Here is a 23,997-nt window from a genome sequence, read left to right as displayed (position 1 = left end):
GATTGCACCGTAAGCCTCAGGTGAAAATACATCGACCCTTTTCCTTGAAGACCCTGTCTGTCATAAGCCTGCTGAAACGATGTGAGGAAGTGTGGTGGGTTTGTAGGTTTGGATGGGTGTGTGAATGGATGAAAATGTGTAAGCGTGCATGTACTGGCTGAAGGTGTAGGGAAGGCTGCCTAGCAACGGCTGATGCAAACCTTCAATGCATTAAGCTATGGAAGCGATCTGCTATAGACAGCAACAAGCTCAGCCAGGTAAACAAGGCAGCCTGGCTGAGACAAAGTGGGGGGACAGGAGCATGGTGACGGGCTATGTACAAGAGAGGAGGGGGTTCGTGAGGCGGGCAGGGGAACTGGCCGCTGAGGGCGTATGTGTGCAGGGAAGCGCAGGAATACTGGTTCTAGGATCCAGCACAAATGGTAGCAGATGTGGCGAGCGAAACCAAGCAGTTGGAAGACTAGGAAGGATGAGAAGGCTGTACTTGTCATAATATACTCTTGTCCAGTGATTTTTTGAAAATAAGAAACAGCACGGTTTGCACTGTGGTCCCTGAAGCATTGTGATTCCATGACGTGACAGTGAACTTCTCAAATATTTTGTTTTTCTGCTTGATTGCTACCAACATAGTAACACTTCAAAGGCAAGCTATTCCTTCTACACAATATATGTTTCGGTTAACATCTCTTAAATAAAGGGGAAGAATTTTGAAGAAGGGGGAGGGGGGGGAGGGTGGTGGTTACACAAAGTCTGTTTGATAATTCATTTGGCTCCAGCAAAGTCTCAACAATAGTTCTAGTTCTGTCTGTCCAAAAACATACAAGGCTACAGAAAAAGTAACAACACCCATGAAGCCTGCCATCACTAAGGAGCACACTTTCACAACTTGGAAAACCCTGCGTGTAACAATGAAAAGCTTTAGTTTTTATACATTCCATCAAGACACACAAACACACACACACACACACACACACACACACACACACACACACACACACACACACGGTTCACTCCACTTTTGGGTGAAGCGGGGATGTCGCGTACCTCCGACTCTTTTTGAAATGTGTGTGGATGAGTGTTTAGACTATGTAGAGCGAGAGGGGGAGAGAGGTGCTGTCACCAGGAGGTGTATTTTTCCTGTTGCCTTTAATAAATAAGTACTAGATATTTTTATTTATTTTTATTTTCACTTGTTTCTCCGGGACCCTTGAAAAGGTGCAAGTGGACATTGCATGGCAGGTGTCAAACGGCTGCGGCCGAATAGGTTTCTCACATCAGGAGTCTAGGTCGGTCAGTCTGGGACTGGTCGGGCCAGTTAGCACTGAATTCTGATGAGTATGGAAGCCTGTGCCTGCCAAACGAAATCTGGGCCACTCGGTGTAGCAGGTTACAGTGTCACTTTCACAGGACAGTTAGTTTATAGTTGGTCTTTGGTCAGTTGGTCTTTGGTCTGGTCGGTTCACACTAGACGGACTCGCTGGGCAGAGACACGTGGCAAGGATACGGTGGTTTAGTGGACATCGTGGCCAAGTCACCACCGCCACCCAATGGGGATAGACTTAGATGATGTTCTTTATGAGCCTTTGGTGGCTCTTTATGATTGTATATATGAGTAGTAGTTTTGGGTTAGAGGGGTCGTACGTAGTCGTCTAGAGTGAGTGAGTCTATACACAAAGCACGTCTTCACCATCCCTGCACATCTGAGCCTCGACACCCCCATTGTACCTGTGAGTCCTGGGCTGGAGCTGAGTGTGCTGCCAAGCCAGAGTCTGTATCAGTCTTTGAGATAGTCGAGTCATATGTTCTGGTCTGCTGTTGTGTCTTTGTGAGCTCTGTTGATGTCTATTGTTTCCTTTCTGTTCAGTTTGTTTGAGTGAGATTGTCACGCACATTGCACCGAGGACACCCACTGTAGAGAGCACGACACATTATCCGCGCTACAGGTGCTCTCATTTTGGCGATCACGGTGGGACCTCAAAGGAAGTCTCACTCTTGTGGAGATACAAATCGTGAAGCTAATTGGTTGTTACCTAGCTCCGCACACTTGCTTGCACTGTGTAGATAGTCTGCGGGTCTGGTCCTCTCTCGCCTAGGTCCAACCAGTCCTAGTCCTCGTCCCTGGTCCTGGTCTAGTCCTCGCCCTGGTCCAGTCCTCCTCGCCCTGCCAGCTAGGTGGTCTAGTCATTGGTCCTGGACCAGGTGGTCTAGTCACTATCCTCACTTGTCCTGTTTTAGACCTGTGTCGTTCAGCCCTCAGTTAGAGTCTTCTTGCCCAAAGCTTGGTTGGATTGGTGGTCACTGCATGACACATGCAAGGCGGTCAGTTGAGCATCAAAGTGCATTACTGAGCCCTCTGAAGCACTATAACTGAAGACGACCTGTGGTATCTAGTATAAGTCCATTAACCTCATCACCATACCTCCACATACGACATCCCCCATTCTTCATCCGGTTCCACATCTTCCAGATCAACTTCTCCAGCAAAGCTCTCTCCTATTTTGCTACAACAGGCTATTGAGCAACAGGCTCAACAAGGGGCTATGGAGGCGTTGGCTAGTGTGTTGGCCAAGGTAAACATCAAGTTCCCCACCTTCAAATGACTCTCTTCGGAAGATGCTGACGACCATGCACGGAGTTTCGTATCTCTTTGTAGAGGACGTGGTCTTAACAGAGAAGATGCTTATATGGCACTTTTTCCATCCACCTTGGACGGCTTAGCAGACAAATGGTACAGCCAGTTTGCAGAGAATCATTTTGCAACTTGGGCAGACTTAAGACAACAATTCTATGCAGCTTTCAGGCCGGGTGACTACCAAGAGAAAGTGTTGGATGAGTTGGCCAACATGGTGCTCCAGCCAGAGGAGACTTTTGGAGAGCTTATGACCAAAACCAAGTCTCTGGTTGCCAAGCTTCCCCAGCAACCCAATGAATTCATGGTTAAGAAGTGGGTGGAGAAGGTGCTCCCCAAAACCTCTCAGCAAAAACTCCAAGAGAGCCTCCGACCCGACGCCACTCTGGAGGAATTCATCGCAGCTACTACTAGGATAGAGGGGGCTAGGAAGCTGTCAACAAATCTCCTCACATAGATACTCCCTCTGTGTTCTTGGAAGGTAGTCCTGCTGATCCATTGACTTCCTTGCGCAGGGAACTTGAAGCCCTCAAACTACAACGCACTCTCCAAGAAGAGAAATCAATCTCTCTGAGACAAGAGAAACCATCGCACCTTGAGGCTTTGGATCAAATCAAGAGAGAACTAGAGTCTCAGCAGGAGACTAAAGCTATGGTATGGTGCAGCTCTTGTCGCTCTCCAGGACATCCTCCACAGGACTGTCCCCTTCGGGCTTATTGCCACTTCTGCGAAAAATCTGGGCATGAAGATAAGGATTGTTACTATATCAAAGGATTGCGACAAATACAACAAAGTCTAGGTCCTTCTCTCCAACAAGGGCTAGCACCTACATCCAACATGGCCTCACCCTATGGCCATCAAAACCGTTGCCCCCTCTGCTGACAACACCCCCTATGCAGCAAGGTATGCACAACAACTTTGCACCCCCCAGCTTTTTTCATGCTAGTACTCCCTCAGTTCCCCAAAGCTTCTACACCTCAGCCTCCAGCGCCATGCAACAACAAGAGCACCGACCACCTCATCCCCCGTTTCGTCCATCTAATCGGCCGATCTTATGCTACAGATGCGGTGAATATGGGCATTACCAAAGTAAGTGTCCTTTACCTGAAGGGTCTCCTCCTTGCAGACATTGTCCGGAGTCTAAGGACCACTATAGTAAAGATTGTCCCAAACAAAGGGCATCCTCATCTTCAGGCCCGAATCAAAACCAACAAGAGTTTACATTCCCGAAATCAATCTATCACAGTGAGCACCACCCCTCAGCCAGCACCTGCTACACATACAATTCGGCCACAACAAGCAGCAGAGCTTGCTGGCGTGCTCACTCGAGCACAAAGAGCAGCCCTGGGTTTAAGTTTGCCAACGGGATCATCCTATCCAACCCTTTCGCAACCTGTTCAAAATGTCAAACCCGTAAGTGGTGAAAAGAATAGGCCAATCTCTATGCTTTCGGACATTGATAGAGCCTTCTTGGCAGCAGTGGCCGACTTGCAACAGGTCAAAGTTTCCGAGGAGGCCCAGATTGTAAGAGCTACACAGCAGAAGCAATCTTGAAGAACATCTTTCAGCAAGTGTCTCTTTATGAGATGCTCTGGCTAGATGCAACCCTTAGAAGTGACACCCTCTCAATAATTCAGTCTTTGTACCCTGTTACAGGGCCTAGTGGCGGACACCTACTTGTGTAGCCCTTGGAGTCCTACATGATTTCATATCCAGCTGCTCCCCTCACCGACTATAAAAGTCCACGTCTTACTGTACCTATTCTTGGACATCAATTCTCAGGTGTCATAGTGGATGGTGGGTCTGTAATCAATCTAATGCCCGAATTTACCATGTCAGCTTTAGGTCTGCAGCCTACCCGCCCTGCTCCATTCACTGTTACATTGGCAGACCAGAGGACAGTCTACCCTGTGGGCATAGTAGAGACGGTGCCTTTGAAGGTACAAGACTTCACATTTAGCTTGGATTTTGTGGTGGTCAGTCTTCCTCAGGTGGAGGGAGGATTCCCTTTGCTAATTGGTAGACCATGGTTGCGGCATACTAAGGCACTTCATGATTGGGTAAACGACGCCATGTGGATACATACTCCTGGCTCCCAAATGCAACCAATTCGGCTTGAAGGAGGGATGGATCCAGTGGCTCATCACAGCTCATTGTCAGTACAGTCCAACCATGACCCTGAGCAGCCCATCCCACCTGACGGGTGTGACGAGGACCTGCTACAGTGGTTGGAAGCTACCACATCGATGCCATGCTACATGGTCTCTATTCAAAACTCACTGGTGCCGCCGATAATACTCTCTCTTCTAACTCCTCAGGAGGACACAAATGTCCAAAGTCCTACAACGGACAGTACAACAGTCGAAGAAGAAAGTGTGTCAGCCCCAAATTCTCATGCTTTGAATGACCCGCCGATGGAAGCCCTCGGTCTCGGGGAACCTATAACGCATCACGGAAGGGGGAAGAAATCTCCTCTGCATGAACTCGCCAAAGATTCCCCCCTTCCTGTAGCATCTCCCAAGTCGGACCCCCTTCAAAAGCACTCTGTTATGTCTAGGTCTGAAGATTTAAACTTCGAGGAGCTTCCACCAGGATGGTTACAAGAAGAGTATGCGTAGTTTCCAATCGATCAAACACCTGCACATGATGTCTCGAAGCTCCAGGAGGCAGCTCACCTCTCATCTTCAGAAGCACCCTCTCCAGCTACACCCCCTGACCCGGTCAGAGAAGTCAACCTAGGAGATCCTGACAACCCTCAGCACGTACTCTTAGCAGCTTGGTTATGGGAGCATCCCGCATTACTCAATCAGGTAGTCTCTTTCATACACTCTTTTAAAGAGGTTTTTGCTTGGTCCTACAAGAATTTGGAGGGGATCCCACCAGAATTGGGTGTCCACACTATACCTCTGGTTGAAGGGGCTAAGCCTATAAGAGGCCGAGCTTACAAGCTCAACCCGAAGTATGCTGAGGCGGTCAAGTCAGAGTTAAAAAAAATGCAAGAGGCAGGGATCATTGTACCTGTGGAGCACTCTGAGTGGTTATCACCCATGGTGATAGCGCCTAAGAAGCAGTCCAACAAAATCCGTGCGTGCGTAGATTACCGTGCTCTGAATAAGGTAACTATCCCAGATGGGTTCCCAACACCTCACTGAGCGTGTGCTCGAAGATGTAGCAGGGCATGTATTGTACAGTTTCATGGATGGGTTTAGTGGATACAATCAGTTGGGCATCCATCCAAGTGATCAACTGAAAACGGCCTTTGTGACTCCTTGGGGTATTTTTATCTACACTAGAATGTCTTTTGGGTTGAAAAATGCTCCACCTTCTTTCAATAGGGCGGTATATCTCATCTTTTGTCCTCTGCTTACGGATTATCTTCGCATCTTCATGGACGATTTTTCGACCTTCTCAGGTGCTCAATGTTCAACCCCAGTGGAAAATCTAGAGGAACACCTCGCTCAGTTCTCTGCTGTCTTCCTTAGGTGCAGAGAGGCACGCCTAATGCTAAATCCTAACAAATGTCATTTTTTGGTTACTGAGGGCACACTTCTAGGCCATGTGGTGTCTGCTAAAGATTTAGCGCCTGACCCAAAGAAGATCGTGGCAATCTTAAAGTTACCACCTCCCATCAACCCAAAAGGGGTGTAGAGCTTTGTAGGCCACACAAGTTATCATCGCACGTTTATACGCATGTATGCACAGGTGGCTCAACCCCTAACCCACCTAACCAGTGCTGCTGTTCCCTTTCAATGGTCAAATGCAGAGGCTGAAGCTTTTGCATACCTTAAAAAACGCCTCACTGAAGCGCCTATCTTAGTAGCTCCCGACTGGTCTCTCACCTTTCATGTGCATACAGATGCCAGTCAACTGGCTGTGGGTGTGGTGCTGACTCAGCCTAGTAAGGAGTATAACCTGGATCGCCCTGTTCACTATGCGAGTCGCCTACTCACCAAGGCAGAGCGCAACTATAGCACCACAGAAAGGGAAGGTTTAGCTATTGTGTATGCTCTGCAAAAATTTCGGCATTACTTATTAGGAGTCCACTTCACAGTTATTACTGATCACCATGCCCTGTGATATTTGCTCAACAAGCCGCAGGTTGCAGGTAGAGTATGGCGACAGCTACTCTTATTTCAAGAGTTTGATTTCGAAGTGGTACTCAGGCCCGACAAACATCATGTCCTTGCCGACCACCTTTCTCGCGTTCACACTGGTGAAGAAGCAACAGGGGTTGCTGATGACTTTCCCGATAGCAGTCTCTTTAAGGTGGATACCATTCCGGAATGGTACGGCGATGTTTTGCATCTGCTGTCTACTGGCCTATACCGAGAGAACGCTTCTCCACTGCAGAAGAGACGCCTGTTGCTGAAGTCTAGGCCATTCACTCTGATTGGGGGCCAGCTATACAAATCAAGGCAGGATGGTGTTCTAAGGCGGTGTGTCTCCCCTCATAGAGTCGTGGAGGATGCCCACAGTGGTCCCACTGGTGGCCATTACCCTGGTCATATTACTGCACAGAAGATTCTCCAGTGTGGCTTATGGTGGCCCTATATTTTTCGCGATGCAATTGCCTATGTAAAGGTATGCGATGTATATCAGCGCTGCGGCCCTAAACCAAGCAAGCAGTCAAACCGTCCTCTGCAGGTCTCTATGGCATGGCAACCCTTTGAGAGATGGGGCATAGATTTTGTAGGTCCCATTACTCCCTCCGCCCAACCCGGCAATCGGAAGTATCTCTTGGTGGCTACAGATTATGCAACAAAGTGGGCACAGGTACTAGCAACAACGGACTGCACTAGCACTACGGTAGCCAAGTTTCTCTACGAAAATATTTTGTGCAGGTTTGGATGTCCCTTGGAAATCACCAGTGACAGGGGTAGTCACTTTGTGAATGAAACCATTTCAACCTTGCTTGCCAACTACAAGATTTTCCACCAAAAATCTTGTTCCTATTACCCTAGAGCAAACGGGTAGGCAGAGAGCACTAATAAGATTCTGATAGCACTCCTGCGGAAAGCATGTCATCTTCATCCCTCAACTTGGGCTCAAGCTATCCACGGTACCCTTTGGGCATATCGAACTTCTTTCAAAGCCACAACCAATCACACCCCATTTCAATTAGCTTTCGGTTTGGAAGCGATAGCACCTTTCGAATTCAACTCAGGATCAACACAAGTAGGCAGTCTTCGTGTCAATGGAGATTTGGGGTCGGCATCTGTCTCTCGTCCTTTCCTTTTGGATGAAAGCCGAAGTTTGGCTTCACTGGCTCTGGAAGCAGAGCAGCTTCGTCGTAAAGCCTGGCATGATCGCCATCTCAGAAAGCCGCAAATAACGCAAGAAGCATTGGTGCTACTTTATCAAGCCAAGTTTCTGAAAAAAGCAAAGAAGTTGGTCCCAGCATGGCAAGGATCATATAAGGTGATGGAGATTCTACCCCACGGAGCTGTACAATTAGCCACCCTCGAAGGAGTTCCGCTGCCTTTAGTCAATGGATCTCGGATCAAATGCTATCATGCTTAAGCTGCTCATCAAGGGTCTAACCGGTCTACAAGCAAGTGTTGAGCTTTGCCGATTCCTGAACCTTTAAATAACTTCGGAATCACTATCTTCGGCATCCTTGCTGTTCCTTTTCATCTTATCTCATACATCCTCTCCTTAGACAGCTCTCCTTCTGCAGACTCTATTAAGCTCAATGAGTTTGATTCTGGAAGTGGATAAACTCTACCCTTCACTGTCTATCTTCAATCTCTGTCTGTCTCCTATGTAAACCCCTCTGTGTTGTGTGTAGGAATGATTCTAGTCTCGAGCATAACCTACCCTCCTCAACCCGGACTCATGCCTTTTTTTTTGCAAAGCACAGAATTCTTTGATCTATAACGTCTCAAGTGAAACTCAGTTCTCTTGCTATGCATAAATGCATTAGTATTCTTGAGTGGGGTATTTATGAAGGTAATTTTTTCACCAGCAAGTTTACTTCGAGTTTTATCTGCCCCGGAACCCTTCAGAGGGTTAGATGATCTCCGATTCCGGGAATCTTTCCTGCTCGTGCCTTGCTAGTCCCTGTACCTGCTGTGTAATGCTTCTGATGTCCTTTCACTCCTTCCCTTTGCTTCTTGTTCTCTTTGCTTGTGAGTGCCTTGAAAATATCATTATCACCTCACCTCACCTCACCCTGAAGCATTGTTGCCGTGACGCCCTTTCTATATCCAAGTGTGGTATTTGGCTATGCCATTTCATTTTCCTATTTCAATAACCCTCTTCAATAGTAGGTCTTCAGTTCAACTCCTCGGCTTGATCTTTATGGTCTCAAGGATAGTTCCCTACACGTTAAAACTCTCTTCTTCTTCTTTTACCACCCTCTGCTCTCACCCCTAGCCCTTGCCTCTCCTCTCAAACCCCCTCGCCTCTAGCCCTCCCCCTATCTAATAACCTCTCGCCCCCTCCCCTCGCCCTCCACCTCCCCCTCCCCTATTCCCTCGCCCCTCGCCCTTTCCCATTCCCACGCCCCTCGCCGTAGCCCTAGCCCTCGCTCTCGCCCTATCCCCTCGCCCCTCTCGCCCTTTCCCATTCCCTCGCCCCTAGCCCCTCGCCTCTCGCCCTTGTCCCTCCCCTCGCCCTCGCCCTAGCCCTCCCCTTCCCCCTCCCCCTCGCCCTCGCCCTCGCCCTCCCCTATCCCCTCGCCCTCGCCCCTAGCCCCTCGCCCCTCACCCTTCCCTATTTCCTCGCCCCTCGCCCCTAGCCCCTAGCCCTAGCCCTCGCCTCTCGCCCTAACCGTGTCCCCTCGCCTTAGCCCTTTCCAGCGCCCTCGCCTCTTGAACTCCAATCCCCTCGCCTTCATCGCCCTCGCGCTCGCCAGTGCTTTCTTAAAAAAAAAAAAAAAAAACATAAATCAAAGGAATCACCTGCGAAAAGCACTTCCCAGCGAAAGGCGTTATTTTTCCTGCGAAAAGCAGATAGCGTTTATTTAAGCTTTGGTACTCCATTCAATCAGTCATCCATGACGGAAATTGATCTCGCCCTTGCTCCTGCTACAGTGAGACTCATCAATCAGTTGAAGATTCTCGGGCACAGTTTATCAAGATGGTTCGTACTCGGAATAGAGAGAAGTATCTCCAGTCCGAGGAAGAGTCCTCTGCCTCTGGGGATAGCCCTGACAGTAAATCAGATTATACTCCTAGTTCACAGCAGCTTTCAGAGGAAATTTCAAAGGAAGATTCACCCCAATCAGTCACTGCTGACAGGGTCACCACTCTCTAGGTGCCTCGCCCTTCTGGTGCCCTCTCCAAGGTACACCTTTACTAATGATATATCATTTACAGGCGCCGAACCCGGCACTCAAGGATGTGTTCTCTTAGCAGCAAATGATACATTTGGGTCTTCAAAATTTGGCTCAAGCCGATTTGTCCTGCAATATCTCTACTGCCAAGCTAAGTTCCCTCTTGCTCACTTTTCCAAAGCTGAATGGTACTACACTTACAGTGGAGGATATCGGACAGGCTATGGGAATATTGACTGTGCTGGCACCTCTGTCTGCAACCAGAACCTTCTCGAATCTCTCACCAGAAGAAACTGCAAATGCTTGCCAGGAACTTTTGCTGGACTCACATCCAGACTATCACAAGAGTCAGCAGCTGTATTTAGTGTTACAGTATTATTTTTTACTACACGCACCGGAAAGAACAGGGGTTCCATCTTCTCCAGGTTCTCCAGCAATATGCGATGTTTTTTTTTTGTCTCTACCACTGCCTGCCGTATCCATTTCACCATCTGCTGTTTAAAGCGCTACAGGACAGGGCAAAGCGTTTTTGGACTAGGCGTAAAGGGAAAGCGGAAAGGTTCAATTGCTATGCAGCCCCTATTATGTATTGGGTGGTGCAGATTATGCAGCAAAAGGCAGATGCAACAGCTGTTCTCACCCTGCAAGATGATCCAAAAGAACAAGACCGTTCCAAAATGGCCAAAGGGAAAGGCATCTTGCGCAAGAGGGCAAAGGTACAAAAAGATTCGTCTGAACAGCTAGCAACACTATCCTTCTCCGAATCATAGGTCAAAATCTCTGACGTCCATACTACAACACCAACAGTGCGTATGTCTACTTCTGTGGCCACCTCAACTTTCACACCACCTCTTGTGAGTAGTGTTGCAGTCACTAAAACACAACCTCTAGTTGTGTCGCCAGCGCCACGTACTACTCTTAGTGCAGGGGCACCTAGGGGTACTGCAGGGGCATCTAGCTCTGGGACACCTACATCTGAAAAGCATGACATATATGAGAATTTTGCGCCTCAGGCCGACAGTCTTTTAGATGTGGACAAAAGAGACATTTCGACGATTATGAATGTAGCCCTCTCATTGCAAGGTACCAACGGTCTACATCGCGCTTGCTATGACAGTATGCAAAGGGAAGTGCAAGCTCATCTTCAACAAGCGATGGATAGGGACATGTTAATTGCTACGGCTCAAGATCTCATAAAATTCTTAACTCAACAAGTAGTGGACCTCAAACATATTGTCCACACTCAGCAAAAACAGTTAAAAGAGGCAAATGATATGGCCGCAGCAGTTCAGGACCTCTCTCCTGTGGTACATACACTGTGTCCCTCATGTGCCAAATACCAAGCTGTAGCCATTTCACAGACAGTTACAACTACAGCTGCAGCTACAACTACAACCCCGGTTTCTACGCAAGTTCCTGCTATGGCAACACAGATACAAACGGACGTTTCCACAACCCATTCAGGGGATTCTCAAGCAGCAGAGAAAACAAATCCTACCAATATGGAGTCTAAGCCAACAGGATCAGTCTCATCACAATTTCATGGACCCTCTATGGCCTCCCCCTCCCAGTCCCCATCCTTTCCTCAGCAATTCTACGGCTTCCCTGGATTCCAACAACCTGTTCCACACTCTCAACCTACCCAGTCTTCTCTTGGGTTTCCACCCGCTCCACCTACTCACCCTACTCAGCCTACTGCTCATGGGGTGGCTACTCCATACCCAATGTATCCTCCTCATGGCCACTACCCCTCACCATACACATGGCCTCCATCTCCTTACCCACCTTTCTATCATCCTCTTCCTCCTCCTCCTCCATCATCCGATCACCAACAGTAGATCGCCGATATTTCATTTCTTCAGTTCCGCTCTCCGGGACGGGCAGCGGTCTTGTGGCGGGCAACCTGTAGCAGGCTATAGTGTCACTTTCATAGGACAGTTAGTTTACAGTTGGTCTTTGGTCAGGTCAGTTCACATTAGATGGACTCGCTGGGCAGAGACACGTGGCAGGGATACGGTGGTTTAGTGGACATCGTGGCCAGGTGGGCAGAGACACGTGGCAGGGATACGGTGGTTTAGTGGACATCGTGGCCAGGTCACCACCGCCACCCAGTGGGGATAGACTTAGATGATGTTCTTTATGAGCCGTTGGTGGTTCTTTATGATTGTATATATGAATAGTAGTTTTGGGTCAGAGGGGTCGTACGTAGTCGTCTAGAGTGAGTGAGTCTATACACAGAGCACGTCTTCACCATCCCTGCACATCTGAGCCTCGACACCTCCATTGTACTTGTGAGTCTTGGGCTGCAGCTTGAGTGTGCTGCCACGCCAGAGTCTGTATCAGTCTTTGAGATAGTCGAGTCATATGTTCTGGTCTACTGTTGTGTCTTTGTGAGCTCTGTTGACGTCTATTGTTTCCTTTCTTTTCAGTCTGTTTGAGTGAGATTGTCACGCACATTGCACCGAGGACCACCCACTGTAAAGAGCACGACACATTATCCGCGCTACACTCGGAAAGTCACTTACAACTTTATAAGTCAGTGGGAACTAGGGAATTAACTCAAAGGGGTAAACTCGACACTTGGCAGGGGAGAGCAGCCTGTAGGACATCTCAGCAAGAGGAGGCGCCCATTTGAGGCTGGGGGCTGTTTTTTGCTCAATAAGTGACCTACAGTGTGTGTGAGTAGTGGGTGCAGGTCTATAGCTTTAATGGAAAGCTTGCCTTCTCCTCTATCTCATGTAGCGCGATGATTTTCTCTCGTGCATCTCTCGCCCCCCTTTGGCACATATGGTAATGCCCCACTAGCTGGGCTACTCAGATGAACATGTACAGTTCTGGGGGTTTATGCGCGTTTGCCAAGACAAGAGCCTTCTGAACAGGAACAGGATTAGCTAATTGCTAATCCCCCACATGTACGCACAGTTCCATCGCAAAAGATTGCGAGTTTGGAGAGTTTTCTTGCGTGAAAACTCGTCCAGTTCACACGGGAACTGTCCCATTGTGTGCGGGAGTCCTTGGGACACGCGTAGGCGTGTTCGCTCCACTAAAAACGATCCGAAACAGCGAACTACAGCCTGCTGTGTTTTCCTGCAGGTTTAGGGTTTCGCACCTAAACTGCAAGGGAACCCCGGGGGAGCCTCAACCTCTTACAGGTTTGTGCCATTGTCAGAACAGATTGAGAAGTACTGTTGCGGATTGCCCAAGAAAATCAGGGACTACTGCACAAAGACTACTGTCATGAATATGTTTCAGTTGATTGAGAATGCAAGAGTGGCCAGCAATCTATCGAAGGGAGATTCCAATGGATTTAATAGCCACAAGAAAGGGTCCCAGGGAAAACAGTTTTCAGCCAAGGGCAAGTTGCAGCAAAGCCTTCTGAGCCTCCCACAAAGAAGCCCTCCATTGAAGAAGGTGATACGTCCAAGAAGCAGTCTAAGTCTTCTTCGGGACGAGGACAAGGACAAAAAAGGCATTTTTTTGGCAAAACTTTTGAAGAAAGGAAAGCTCTTAGGGAGGCCAAGAAATGCTACATTTGTGAACAGGAAGGACATTTTGCAAATGAATGCCCACAGAAGAAGTCACAAGATAAGGATGACAAGTCAGACCATAAAGGGAAGAAGCCAAAGCCAAGTGCAGGACTTGTTCCAGATTCCAGCCAAACACAGATGCCACGGAGTTGTGCAGAGCTTGGGGCAAAGTTAGAGACTAGACAGTGCTGGTTTTCTTTGATCCAGGAGCCCGTGCAAATTTCATATCACCAGAATTGGCATCAAAGTTGGGCATTCGTATAGAGGAGATGGGTATGATAGGGGAAGCAGGTTTGGCATGCCCAGGTCATTCAGAGCCTGTTACTCCCATTTTGGGAAAGCTTCGTCTGCACATTCAGAGCTATGTGGATGCAGATGAATTTCATATTATGCCACTTGAGGGCTGTGATGTGTTACTGGGTATCCCATGGTGTTACAGGTTGCATGCTATGGTGGATACTTACAACAAAAAGATTACCCTTGTACATAGAGGAAAGACTCATGTCCTTGATGTAAAGCTTAAAGGCGAGTCTGTTCCAGTTGTTTCTGCTTCTGCTATTTCATCTGTAATAAAGAATCATCTTTTTGCGTACTTGATCTTTGCAAAAGAAGTACCTCAAGTTGTATCTAATTTGTCTACCTTAAATAAAGACAGGTCAACTTTTTTGAGTGGTTTCAATGATTGTTTTTCGGACTCTTTGCCAGGGGAGTTACCTCCTGAGAGACCTGAGGATCATACTATAGATCTTATGCTAGGTTCTAGTCCACCGAATAGACCACCATACAGGGTTAGTGCAGCCCAGCAGAAAGAGATTATGAGTCAGGTCAACGAGCTTTTAGAGAAGGGGCTAATTCAGCCCAGTTCATCCCCTTTTTGTTCGCCTGTACTCTTAGTGCAGAAGAAGGATGGTTCATGGCGCATGTGCATTGACTATCGCGCCTTAAATAAGAATACCATCAAGAACAGATTCCCCATACCGAGGATAGATGACATTCTTGATCGGCTTGAGGGAGCGTCATTGTTTACAAGGATAGACCTAAAGAGTGGCTACCATCAGATACGCATTAGGCCAGAAGATGTCCATAAGACTGCGTTCAAGACAACATTTGGTCTCTATGAGTTTCTTGTCATGCCATTTGGTCTCACAAATGCTCCTGCCACATTTAATAGAATGATGGACAGAATTTTTAGACCACATAGAAACTTCGTGGGTACCTTCTTTGATGACATGATTGTCTATTCAAAGTCTGAAGAGGAGCATAAGGATCACTTGTTTGCAGTTTTCAATGAGTTACGTAAGAACAGGCTACTCATTAATGCGAAGAAGAGTGAATTCTTTTTGCAAGAGATTCACTTCCTTGGGCACATTGTTTCAAAGGATGGGGTACGCATGGATCCTGCTAAAGTGGAAGCAATTAGGTCATGGCCAGACTTGAAGTCCGTACATGACATTCGAAGCTTTCTAGGCTTATTTCCTAGTACAGGAGGTTCATCCGAAATTTTGTTGAGATTGCTTCTCCACTCCATGCACTGCAAGGAAAAGAAGTTACTTTCAAGTGGACAGCCAAGGAAATTTTAGTGTTCAAACACTTGAAAGAGAAGCTGACTTCAGATCCGGTAATCATTTTGCCAGATCTTTCGAAACCTTTTGTGGTTCAATGTGATGCGTGTGGCCATAGTCTTGGTGCAGTTCTAATGCAGAATGGCCGAGTAGTCGCATATGAGAGCAAAATTCTTTCGAAGACTGAAAGGAACTTGCAAGTCTATGAGAAAGAATTGCTGGCAGTAATTCATGCTCTCACTAGTTGGAAACACTATCTGCTAGGGGCTGATTTTGTTGTCCAAACGGATCATCAAACCTTGCGATATTTACTCACACAGACGAAGTTGTCTGAGAAGCACATGCGATGGGCAAACATCTTGTCAATGTTCCATTTTCAGATTGTGCATGTGCAAGGGAAAAAGAACGTGGTGGCTCATGCGTTGTCACGAAAGCCCCAAATTTCAGCAGTGTCAATTCCGTACCATTGTGAACTAGACGAAATGAAGACACAATATGTTGAAGATTCAGATTTTGCAAGGATTTATGACCAGCTTGTTGATGGGCAACATCATGAGCACTATATGCTTAAGAATGACTTTCTCATGATGCATGGAAAGTTATGCGTTACAAAACAGTTACGGCCAAAGATTTTGATGGAAAGTCACGCTCCACCTTATGCTGGGCATCGTGGAATTGATGCGACAGTGAAAGGGGTTGAGGCATTCTTCTATTGGCCAGCTTTGCGTCAAGATGTTGATACATTTGTAGATCATGCTTAGTATGCCAAAAAGTCAAATTTGACAGACAAAAGCAACCGGGATTGTTGCAGACATTGCCGATCCCAGATAGGCCATGGGAAAGCATAGCAATGGACTTTATCTTTGATCTTCCAAGGACGCAAACAGGCAATGATGGGATTTGGACTATCATTTGTAGGTTCAGTAAGCAGACCCATTTCATTCCTGTGAGGAAGAAGATAAAGCCAAAATACATGGTCAAGATATTCATGAGCAATATCTTTAAATATCACGGGATGCCTCAGTCAATTGTCAGCAACAAGGATCCAAGTATGACCAGTCTTTTCTGGAAGGCATTGTTTGAGAACATGGGCACTACGTTAAATTCTCTTCTTCGTTTCATCCGCAAACTGATGGACAGTCAGAAGAGGCAAATTCTACTGTCCTGGATCTGCTCAAATGTTATGTGTCAGAGCACAAGGCAACTTGGGAACACCACCTTCCATTGGTTGAATATGCTTACAATAACACTGTGCATACGTCAGCAGGTAAGGCACCATTTGAGATAGTGGAAGGAGGGAAGAAAGTCCCGCCCATTTTGCAGACTAAGGACAAGATTTTTGAGGCAAATAAGTATGTGCAAGATATGGATGAAACATACAAGAAGATAAAGATTGCTCTTGAGAAGACTCAGGCTAAGCAAAAGAAAGTTGCTGATCGTCACCGTCGTGAACTTGTATTTTCACTTGGTGATTGGGTGCTTTTGCGCCTTGAAAAGGCAAGGTTAAGGAAAAGGAAAGGCAAGGAACGCTTATTTCCTAAGCTCAGTATGCGATCTATGGTCCTTTTCAGATTTCAGAAAAGATCAGCAATATAGCTTACAGGTTAAAGCTACCAGAAGGCTGGAAAATACATAATGCTTTTCATGTCAGCCTTCTAAGACCCTTTGTTGGTAATGTGCCAGAGAATATGCTTGATGAGGAACAACCCGAAGTGGAAGAATTGGATGAGATCCTTGTTCCTGAACAGATATTGGCACATAAGGAAAGAAAGGTTAGAGGAAAAGTTGCAAGACGCTATTTGGTGAAGTTCAAGAACTATCCATCGTTGGATGCCAAATGGATGGAAGAGTCTGAATTGCTTGATTCACCTCAGCTATTGCAATTGTATCTTGAAGCCTTTCAGATGGAACCCACAGTGACTTGATATAGCCTTTTTGGAGCAAGGCAAGAGCATGGTTCATGATGCTCAAGAGAGTAGTTAAGCAATTGTATCTACTCTTTCCATATAGAATTTAGCTAGAGAAATTTGTGCTTCAGAGTACACTAGAAGGCTTCTATGCTTGATATATGTGTCGTAGCTAGGTTGGTGGGATTGTTTAATCGTCCAACGCTACATTTCCGGAAGCATGTATATCTTGGATTCCCATCATAGAATATATGTGATATCAAGAGATACCGCATGTATTTTTGGTATGCAAGCGAGGTCGCTTGCAGTACTTCAAGGGTGGGGTGTGTCACCAGGAGGTGTATTTTTACTGTTGCCTTCAATAAATAAGTACTAGATATTTTTATTTATTTTTATTTTTACTTGTTTCCCGGGACCCTTGAAAAGGTGCAAGTGGACATTGCATGGCCAATGTGAAACGGCTGCGGCCGAATAGGTTTCTCACATCGGGAGTGGGTCGGTCAGTCTGGGACTGGTCGGGCCAGTTAGCACTGAATTCTGATGAGTATGGAAGCCTGTGCCCGCTAAACGAAATCTGGGCCACTCGGAAAGTCACTTACAACTTTATAAGTCAGTGGGAACTAGGGAATTAACTCAAAGGGGCAAACTGGACACTTGGCAGGAGGAGAGCAGCCTGCAGGACACCTCAGCAAGAGGAGGCGCCCATTTGAGGCTGGGGGACTGTTTTTTGCTCAATAAGTGACCTACAGTGTGTGTGTGAGTAGTGGGTGCACGTCTACAGCTTTAATGGAAACCTTGCCTTCTCCTCTGTCTCATGTAGCGCGATAATTTGCTCTCGTGCATCTCTCTCCCCTTTGGCACATTTGGTAATGCCCCACTAGTTGGGCTACTCAGATGAACATGTACAGTTCTGGGGGTTTATGTGCGTTTGCCAAGGCAAGAGCCTTCTGAACAGGAACCGGATTAGCTAATTGCTAATCCCCCACAGGTACGCACAGTTCCATCACGAAAGATTGCGAGTTTGGAGAGTTTTCTCGCGTGAAAACTCGTCCAATTCACAGGGGAACTGTCCCATTGTGTGCGGGAGTCCTTGGGACACGCGTAGGCGTGTTCGCTCCGCAAAAAACGATCCGAAACAGCGAACTACAGCCTGCTGTGTTTTCCTGCAGGTTTAGGGTTTCGCACCTAAACAGCAAGGGAACCCCGGGGGAGCCTCGTAAGAGCCTTGGGATGCGTGTACAGGCTTTTGGGCACCCGGCAGTGAAAAACAAAGAATTATAGCCCGCTGAATTTCTGTGACAGCTCACCAGAAAGCTTCCAGATAGCGAGGGAATCCGTCCTAGACAGGTGCTTTTAACCTACAGGGGTTTTTGCGCCGTTATGTTGCCGAAATCCGGTCAAAAACCTGCGTTTTCAGCCCTCGCCAGGTTTGGACAGCTTTGTGAAAGCTTGTGCTAAGTGGTCGGATCGTCTACCTTAATTTGAATAAAGAAATACCGAAAGGGGCGCCAGTCTTTGGGGCCGATAGGGTGTCGGTCTCGTGTGCGCAGTGACATTCTAGTCGTTGGAGGCAACTGTGTTCTCTTCCCTTCTCAGTACTCTGTGTAAAGTTAACAGGTAATTGAAATAGTACCGCCCTCTACGTTGTACAGGCCGGTTATAGGTGCTCAGCTAGCAAGGACATGGACTCTGATCTTGTTACATGCTGATGATGTTGTGCTGATTTCAGATTCTCCGGGGGGATGCAACGTCATTTACAACCAAGGTAATGGTGTTTAACGCCACAACACAGTCGGTCAGAAGATCAGTTCCCACCTTTACATATGGTCGAGAGACAGTGGAGTATATGGATGCATATACCTATCTCGGGGTGGTCTTCACTAGCCCAATATTCTCCTTGAGGGAAGCAGCATAGACGAGATTGATCAGAGCTTATGCAACATTAGGGAGACTTGAGAGGATGTCTTTGCACGTTCAGTTCTAGGAACCTCAAACAAAGCTTTGGCTCTTTAAAACTTTGGTCACTTCTGCCTACATAGTGGAGATATGGGGACCATCAATGGATCATCACAGCAGAGTTGGCAATACTGATGGATGGAGATGTATGGAGAGGCCTTTGGTTTCTATGATCTCTCGGATGACTAGTGTCAAGGCCTCAGTACCACATGAGATTATCAAGGTGGAGCTTGCTGCCCCTTCGTTGGTAGTGGAGGCGCTCACTCGATCAGTCTCTTTTATGCATAGCAATGTTAGGAGTGTTTAGGGCACGAGGACTGTTATATCATGCCTTTGGAAGGGTGTGATGTCCTCCGAGGAATCCCTTGGTACCACAAGAACGACGACGTGGTTGACTATCGAGCTAAGAAAGCGACTTTTTGACAAATGAAGGGCACAAGAGATTGTACTTGATGAAATTCAGTTTCTTTACTTGATTTTCTTAAGAGAACTGAATGATGATTGAAGGTCGAATATGTTTGACCTCGAAAAAGAACGACAAGATTTTCTACAATAGGGGCTGACTATTTATTTGAAGGAGTCCAAAGCGACTTGTCTCCTTTACGTCGTGAAGATCACATGATTGATTCTTGGTAGTACGACACTGAACCGGCCACCTTACAGAGTTAGCCGAGGTCCAAATAAAGAAGCAATGAACCAAAACAGATTTCCACATTACGAGGATCGATGATATACTCGACAGACTTCAGAATTCTACTTGCCAAATTGATATGAAGAGTGATTATCATCAGATCTGTATTGCTCCTAGAGATGTCTAGAAGCCAGCTTTCAAGACGACTTTTTCGATTTTCGGAGAATACCACGATGGAGTAAGGGTGGGAGTGGCTAATAAGTCAGGGTTCGGGACACAAAGATTTTTTAATAAAATTTCGTGTAAACTTTAGAAACGCCACCTTGCTCTGTCTGTTCTTTGGTAGGACCGGTATGCCTTCAGAAAAGCACACGCCTGAAGCTCTGATACCACGTCACGGGGACGGGCACCACGTGCCAACGGAAAAAGAACAGAGTGAACAACTTTAAGCACTTCAAATAACAACTGAATGGAAAGAGATGCACGACACAAGACGGGGAGTGGCGGAGTTCCACCCCGAAAGAGCACTGGCCCCAAACCTTGGCGCCCCTTTCAGTATTTTTTTATATTGCTTGAACAAGGTACAACGCTGGTACTCCATCCTCTGCACCTCCACGTGGGAGCGTGCCAAAGAATGAGCCCTTGGCTCACATTTGAAGGCCCTTGGCCATGAAAAGCTTCAAACTCAAAAGCAACTGGTCCAAAAGCTGCTAGCACAATTTCAAGGAATTTTGTACAACCTACCACGTCATCACCCACCAACGTGAAGCGCGGAATTTCGTACAGTCTGCCATGTGGCATTGCAACGCAAAACGCGAGCGTCCGTACAGCTGCCACACCAATAGATTCCATTGTGTGTGTGTGTGTGTGTGTAAGTGGGTCATGCTTTATTTAATTTTTTTAGGTCACTTGTTGGGCCCCATCGGACAGGGTCCATAAGTTGGTGGGAACTCTTCTTTAAATATGGGCCACTCGGCAAGACTTTGTAAGTTGGTGAATTATTATTTTTTTCGACACACTTCCAAATGGGCCACAAGGGGAGGCGCTTATCCCTTCCAAATATTAGCCATGTTACATGGTCGGGTTAGTTGGTGAAACTTCTTTTGTTGCTTCTTCTTCTTCTTTTGCTACTTCTAGGGTGTAGGCCCCTCGGCTGGGATCTACAGGTTGGCTCCGTTCTTCAGTGGCTTGACTCATCAGCAGTTTGTGACACATGTGATCCTACGGAGCCTGGAAACTACCGTACTATTATGATTGGACACACATTGGCACGGTTCTATGCATCTATCCTTGAGCAGCAGTTCAGTTGATGGGCAACGAGTGAGGGCATACAGGCAGCGGAACAAGCCGATTTCAGGAGAGGCTTCTCGACTCTTGACCATATTCTGACACTCAGAGCAATAATTAAGGAGGGGAGGACACATGGGAGACAGATTTATTGTAGCTTTGTGGATTTTCGAAAAGCATTTGACATGGTGCCCAGAGCCAGATTGAGGTGCAAACTACAAGAGATGGGAGTGCCCATTGAGTTGATTTGGGGGATTATGGCTCTATACAGATCAATGGTGGGACACAAACGCACTCCAAAGGGGATATCTGATTTAGTTCACTCCACTATTGGAGTGACACAAGGTTTGTCGATTGTCTCCTAGTCTATTTGGTATGTATATAGATGAGGTTTCTGATTACATTCTATTTAGAGAGGAGCTATAGCCACAACAACATATTGTACGGAGAGATGAGCATGCTAGATACATGTGGGTGAGACTGAGAGCTGATCTAGGTCAATTTCTATACATTGCCATATGTTACTTTCCTCCCAGTACGTCAATATATGCTGCATCCAGAGGGCAGTCGCCTTTCTCTATACTAGATGATGACATATGCTGATGATATTGTGTTGATACCTGACTCACCAGAGGGTATGCAACGACATTTGGATGCACTACACAGTTTTGTAGAGGATAGTGGATTGTGTGTAACCAAGGTTATGGTGTTTAACACCACACCACAGTGGATCAGGAGATCAACACCTACTTTCACATATGGTCAAGAGATTGTGGAGTATACAGATGCATACACTTACCTGGGGGTAGTCTTTACTGGGCCGAGATTTTCTTTGAGAAGAGCAGTAGAGACTAGACTGACTAGAGCTTATACGGATTTAGAAGGATTGGAGAGGATGTGTTCGCAGGTTAGTTCCAGGAACGTAGGACAAAGTTATGGCTTTTTGATACTTTGGTTGCCTCTACTATGCCAGGATGGTTGGAAAGGAAGGAGAGGCCCTTGGTATCTATGATCTCTTGGCTGATTAGAGCCAAGGCCTCCGTACCGCATGATATCATTCGAGCGGAGTTAGCTGCCCCACCTATGGAGATTGAGGCGCTTAACAGATCAGTCTCCTTTGTACACAACCTATGGGATACTACCAGTGATAGATCTGCCAGGTTGGCCTTAGAGTCCTCCAGACAGTAGCTCTATAGGGGGGATACATCATGCTGGTATGCACAGATGACATCATGGTTTTAAACACATGGCTTCACCATGGACAGGCTGCCTCCTTTTCAGTACTCTCTACAAGCCAGTGTAACAGGGAATGGGCGGAACCTAGCCCAAACGTTTCGAAACGGTGTTCCGAACGAGTCCCGTTTCCAAAATGGAATCGGGAACGGAACACCGTTTCGGAACAGGGTGTAACAGGAATGGTGTTCCGCAACGAGGGGGAATGGGGCGGAACGTGACACGGAATGGCGGAGCGCGAGGTGAGATGGGTAAAAGTAGGCATTTGGGGGCAGATTTGGGACTGTTTGGGGCAGTTTTGGGGTTGTTTAGGAGTTGATTTGGGACTAACCTAAATGGAGGTAATTCAAACATTAATTTAGTTGACCGTTCCGGCCCTGTTCTCGTTCCGGTCCCCCCTTCTCCCCGTTCCTGTCCCATTCCGAGCCCTCCCGTTCCCGTTCCCCGTTCCCATTCCGGGTAACTATGCTACAAGCACCATTGATGTCTCTGACACGGGTGGAGATTAGTAGATTCACTCATCCAGCTGGACACGAGGACATGGATAGAGTCGGTACAGGAGTTGGGCACGAAGATGGCTTTCTATAGAGAGCATCTTCTCCACCTCACAAGGAATGGGTTTGTGATTCGACCTAAGCTATATAGACACACATTTTTCTCATGGTTTGCATTGTGCCATTGGCCAGATACACACATCCTCACTGGCAGATTCAGAGGGATACCAGCAGATAGCAGGATATGCCGCTTATGTCATCTAGAGTCAGAGATAGAGTTACATTACATATGTCATTGCACAGTGTACTATGAGATACGAGGCCGTTTTCATTGTCTATTCAGAGAGGGTTTTGGGCCTCTATCTAGGGTCATGAGTTATGAGGATCAAAGATGTCTTGGACTGTATCTACTTGAATTACACAGGCATAGAGACACTGTCACGAGGACGTGGCAACTGCTAACCTTAGTTGTTGGTTTCTTTCCAATGATTTTTGTTTAATTTTTGAGCCCCTCTTTTTGAAGTTGCAAATGGTCGGACATTGTATGGCCAATGTGAACGGTAGTTTCACCCGCAAACGGAAAGTTGATCGGCACTGGAACTCGTAAAGTGAAAGGATGTCTAGGCTCAATTCAAGATCATGTAGGTACCCCCGTCGCACTTAGCAAGTTGGTGGATACTAGGAAGTGAACTCAATGAAGGCATAAAGTCAAGGTGGAATCACCAACAGAAAGTATCCGATAGTTGGGCCACATTGCTCTTTTGGATGCGGTCCCAATGAGGATAAATAGTCAGAAGACCAGTAGGAGCCCAACGGAAGCATCTCCTAAAATTTAGGGAATTGCTATTTTGGGCCACGAAATTTGTTCGTGTCATTAGCTTCAAAATAACAAGGGGAACATTTTATTACTTTGCTGCAAAGTCAATTGATGCACCAGTTGAGAGATTTTTAAGCAAGAAGCCCAATGCGGAGAAATTGCATGCATGAGTGCCAAGTGGCACTTTTTGGCCAATTTACCAAGTTTGGGAGAGCAGAACTCGTAACTGACTTATTAGAGCAGTTTTGGAGGCTGATAATTGTGATTTTCAGTCATTTCTCTCCATTTTTCAGCTCCCCATGACTTCACCTAGGACCAAGGAGCTCGATTGCAACATTGGAAGGCATCAGCTGCGTGTTTACAAGGCTGTTTTGCTGCGTTTTCAGCGATACACAGGTTTTGGCAACCATGGAAATCTTCCCCTTTTTGCATCTATTCGTTCACAGATGCATTACAGGTCAAGCGCAGAAGAGGGGGCGCTCGATTTATGCTAGGGGGACGCTTCAGTCTCATAGGTTAAGAGCTATGGAGTGCTTTCTTTCCCTCTCATGTACAATGTGGTGCTAAGAGTGATGCCCTGCACGCTACACACTGCTCTCTCTCTCTCCCCTATGTGCAGTTATGTGATGCCCCACAAGAGGGCTCTTCATTTGACAAGGATGTACAACTGTGTGGTTT

General features: G+C 46.9%; 1 protein-coding gene across 5 annotated transcripts in view; it reads right to left on the bottom strand.

Annotated features, from left to right (window-relative positions):
- Positions 1–512: 512 nt before the first annotated feature.
- LOC147464337 (uncharacterized) overlaps positions 513–23,997 on the bottom strand; it is a 163,653-nt gene continuing 140,168 nt past the window's right edge. For 3 of the 5 annotated variants that reach the window (XM_086514226.1, XM_086514210.1, XM_086514230.1), the window contains one exon: positions 515–896. In XM_086514226.1, the coding sequence (XP_086370352.1) occupies positions 740–896 (157 nt within the window). In that variant the 3' untranslated portion in view covers positions 515–739. Of the gene's footprint in view, positions 897–23,997 lie in introns of all 5 variants that reach the window. The other 2 variants (XM_086514216.1, XM_086514203.1) reach the window with 1 other exon arrangement.

This window comes from Adiantum capillus-veneris, chromosome 1, assembly GCF_014529385.1.
Source record: "Adiantum capillus-veneris isolate H3 chromosome 1, ASM1452938v2, whole genome shotgun sequence".
Lineage (NCBI taxonomy): Eukaryota > Viridiplantae > Streptophyta > Polypodiopsida > Polypodiales > Pteridaceae > Adiantum > Adiantum capillus-veneris.
Note: the sequence above shows the minus strand (reverse complement) of the source record. Positions and strands in the feature narration are given on the sequence as shown.